Source organism: Entamoeba invadens (genome assembly GCF_000330505.1).
Source record: "Entamoeba invadens IP1 unplaced genomic scaffold scaff_1105074725685, whole genome shotgun sequence".
NCBI classification, from domain to species: Eukaryota; Evosea; order Mastigamoebida; family Endamoebidae; genus Entamoeba; species Entamoeba invadens.
The window spans coordinates 64,251-68,344 of NW_004443547.1; the positions used below are offsets into that span (position 1 = coordinate 64,251).

At 37.3% G+C, this 4,094-nt stretch overlaps 3 protein-coding genes across 3 annotated transcripts; 2 read left to right on the top strand and 1 right to left on the bottom strand.

Annotated features, from left to right (window-relative positions):
- Window positions 1–55: 55 nt before the first annotated feature.
- Window positions 56–793, bottom strand: EIN_387380 (hypothetical protein; the record flags this gene model as incomplete). The annotated part of the gene is made up of 3 exons (XM_004258727.1): window positions 56–326; window positions 363–657; window positions 697–793. The coding sequence occupies 3 exons, from the start codon at window positions 791–793 to the stop codon at window positions 56–58; spliced, it is 663 nt and encodes a 220-aa protein (XP_004258775.1).
- Window positions 794–1,097: 304 nt separating this feature from the next.
- Window positions 1,098–2,018, top strand: EIN_387390 (endonuclease III, putative; the record flags this gene model as incomplete). The annotated part of the gene is made up of 1 exon (XM_004258728.1): window positions 1,098–2,018. The coding sequence occupies one exon, from the start codon at window positions 1,098–1,100 to the stop codon at window positions 2,016–2,018; it is 921 nt and encodes a 306-aa protein (XP_004258776.1).
- Window positions 2,019–2,478: 460 nt separating this feature from the next.
- On the top strand, window positions 2,479–4,094 carry EIN_387400 (hypothetical protein; the record flags this gene model as incomplete). Its single annotated transcript, XM_004258729.1, has 1 exon — window positions 2,479–4,094. A coding segment is annotated over one exon (1,616 nt), but the record flags the coding sequence as incomplete, so codon positions are not given.

Here is a 4,094-nt window from a genome sequence, read left to right on the forward strand (position 1 = left end):
GTTTAATATAATACGCCATTTGATATTCTGTTGAGTATTACAGTTTAATAACAAATTATGATACAATAAAATAGTGTTCTATAGATAATGATATTTTTATAATAGAATATAGTAAAGTTGTCATTTTCTCACAATCACAAACCTGTCCAGAAAGATTGGTGATATTTAAGGAGGGGGATCCGAGGCGAGAGAGTGCACGAGAGGTGTATTGAAGGGTGTGTACGGACAACTTCTTCAATTTACAAAAAACACCAAAACAGTCGCCGATGTGTTGTTGTTTGATGCACTTAGTAACCACAGCATCTTTGAAAAGCTTGAACACTGGGCTGTGTGTAAATAATTAGAGTGTTGATGAGACAAACTGTCGCATTGAATTGAAGATGACGTACAGCAGCGAGAGAATTAAAGACTCTGTTGAAAGGTTGTCGATAATTGTCAAACTGTCGTTCCACATGGAAAAAATGTGTGAAGCAAGTTCCATAGCATACGAAGGACTAACTCTTTCTTTGAACGTATTCCTTTCATCAGCTAGAACAAGTTTGGTCTCTTCCAACACTGGCTGCAAGGCCGTGACTTTGGTCTTAAGGTGAGGGTTTGTTGTTTTGATTTGGGATTTCCAATTTGATTCATAACGAATCATTTGACTATTATTCTTGTCTTGCCTCTATAACACTACTATCAATTGCATTTAAAAACAAACTGTAATGACCATACTCGCGGTGGTCGCAGATACTGTTTGCATTAAATCAATTATTCGGCGGAGGTGTTGCTCTGTTTTGACAATTTGTTGCATTTATCAAACAAGTTCCTCTTCAAGTATTTTTATGATAATTTTGGTGCGGATGTAGAAGGTTTTTGTTTACTTTTTGAAAGAGAACAAAATTTCTTTATTTGATTTTTTCTTCTTTTTCAAGTTTAATAATATCATTATGATTTGGCTAACTTTAATGCCATATAACTCTCGTTTTTGTAATCCTATGTATTATATTTTATAATATAAATAGCTATTAAATATAATACTAAATCGAATTAATTGAGTTTTTAGGTTCGTCACAACTTTGATAATCTTCAACCGATTTAGTCATCTTCCAGTAATAATGAAGAGGCAACCTTTATCCGATGTTGAGCTTCAAGATCGTCTGAGTGTGTTTCAGCAAATGAAGACGTACGTTGACACTCTTAACGCCGAAGAAGTTGAATTTGGGACAACTCATTTAGCAGACTTATCCCCAACTCCTGAGTTGAAACCGTTCTATGCCCTTGTTGGGGCTCTTCTTAGTCCGCTCACCTCTGAACCCCAGCGAAAGAAAGCTTTAACACAATTAATCGAGCATTATAAGGTATTAACCCCAAAAACACTTTCCGAAGCTCCCGAAGACATTTTACTTGAACTCTTAACTGGTTGTCGCTTTAAAGAGAAAAAGGTCAAGAACATCAAAGCGTGTGCGACTTTGGTCCACACGAAGTATCACGATACTGTCCCAAAGGATATCGCAACACTCAAAACCTTTCCAGGAGTCGGTCTTAAAGTTGCGAACATCATTTGTTTTGCTGGGTACGGGTTGATCTCCGCGTTGAATGTCGACGAACGGTCTCTCCTCTTAATGCGACGTTTAGAGTGGATTTCGGCGGAGGAAAGTAATCTGGAGAAAGTGCGCGTCGACGTTGAGGGGTGGGTCCCACAAGACATCTGGAATTGTTTTCCTAAGGTGACTATTCTCTTTGCCAAAAAGATATGTAAAAAAGTCCCCTTGTGTGAACAGTGCGTTTTAGCACAGAAAATGGTCTGCCCTTTTTACTGCCATAAAAATGGTCTCTTTCGGCGAAGTCTTGAAAATGAGAAGATGAGAGTCGAGATTGAGAATTTGGACGAAAATGACGAGTTGGGATTCGTAATCGATGGAAAGGAAGAAAAAGGAGAGTTTCTGTCGGGTCTTGATTTGGTTGAACTTGGAGAGATCCACAGCCAACAAATCGAAAATCAAAGCAAAAATGATGCATCACAAGATAAAAATTGACTGGAAATATAGAATTTGTGGTATTACACTATATTAACGTAAAATATCAGGAATTCCAAGTTTGATTGATTTATTATAAATATAATTTATTTTACTATTTATTTTAATTGTTTTGTAAATAAGATAATAAACTACTGTTTTAGTACAATATCATTTTAAAATTTAAAAATATACAAAAATAATTTGTGTATTTTAATTAATACAATAGTTAATTATTAATATTAATATATAGTTATTATTTCTATTATTAATTCAAAAATAATCAATAACAGGTTTAATTTTTGAGTCTTGTCTTCCTATATAGTAATAGTATTAATAAACACAACTTAAAATAATTTAAAAAAAGTTTAAAGAGGAGAATGAATTGTATTTAGTTAAATAACTATTAAAATATAGAAATAAGAAAACACAAAAGAAACCTGATTTTTATTTGGTCTGAAAAGAAGGAAAAACCAGACAAATGCCACCCAAGAAGAAGTCGTCACTTATTGGAAAGTCCCTGAAGCGCTCCAACGCTCGTGACCGCCGTGAGCGTCGAGAAAAGGAGTTTGAAGGTAAGAGTCAAATGGAAGGTATCAATGTGAATGGCACATCTGGCGGAATGTCCGTCACTGAGTCGTGTGATTTACAAGAGCTTGTCGATAAGGTTGCTGCGACGAACACTGCGTTCGCCGTTGAGAAACAATACAACGTGGTGTACAACAAGAAAGCTGTGACCACTGTGACCGAGAAGTCGAATGAAGAATTGGAGCAAATTCGGTCTACATATGCTCTGGTCGTTCCGCGACGTGCAATCTGGAAAAGTGAGATGAGTGCTCATGAAGTCGACCAGAACGAGCAGAAGGAGTTTATGGACTGGAAAAAGAAATTATACGAATTGCAGAACGAAACGAAACTGCTTCTCACTCCATACGAAAAGAATATTGAGTTCTGGAGGCAACTTTGGAGGACTTGCGAACAAAGCGATTTGGTTTTACAAATTGTTGATGGAAGAGATCCACTTTTTTATTACTCAAGAGATTTAGTTAAGTATATTAAAGAACTTGGAACTAAAAAGGCTGGTATTTTAGTTAACAAGGCCGACTTATTAACCGAAAATCAGAGAAGATTGTGGTTGAAATATTTTGACGAAAACGGGATTCGAGTTCTCTTTTACTCAGCGCTGAAAGAAAACAAGGAGATTGAAGGAAAGGAAGAAAAAAGGATGAGAAGAAGAAAAAAACAGGGAGATTTTATGGACGAAACGGAGAGTGATCATGTCAATGAAAAAATCGAAAAGAAAGAAAATGAGAGTGATGAGATTGCAATGGCAGAACAAAAGGAGATAAAAAGCGAGAAAATTGAGGGAAAACAACAAGAAAAAGAGGAAGATAAGAACAGTAAGAAAGATGAAAAGATCACAAGCGATAACTTGCAACACGGACATACTGTACTGACGGCGGTAGAACTTATCGCCGAGCTCACACGACTTGTTGCCGATATCCCAAAGAATGAGAAGAACCTACGAAAGGTCATCGGGTTCTGTGGATTCCCAAATGTTGGAAAGTCATCAACAATTAACTCCTTGATTGGCGTGAAGAAAGTTGGCGTGACCTCGACACCAGGAAAGACAAAGCATTTCCAGACGATCATCCTTAATGACGAAATGATGTTGTGTGATTGCCCAGGCTTGGTGTTCCCATCTTTCTTGTCATCAAAGGAAGAGATGATTTGCAGTGGTGTACTTTCTATTGACAGAATGCAGGACTGCATTGGACCAATGGATTTGGTAACACGACGTATCAGCCCGACTATTCTTGAGAAGTTTTACAAATTCACTATGCCAAAGCCAGAGGACTTCTTGGGAGATTTTATCGACTGTTTTGAGTCCCGAACACCTTCACTGGCTGAGTTGTTCTTGGCTGGGTTTGCAAAGAGTAGAAGATACTACACCAACACACGAGGGCTCTTAGATTACCACAAAGTCGCAAGAATTGTTCTTAAGGATTATTGTTGTGGAAAGTTAGTGTACTGCAAACCACCACCTGGCACGTCAGACGAGGTCTTTGAGGCAGCAAGAATCAACACCAGCAACTT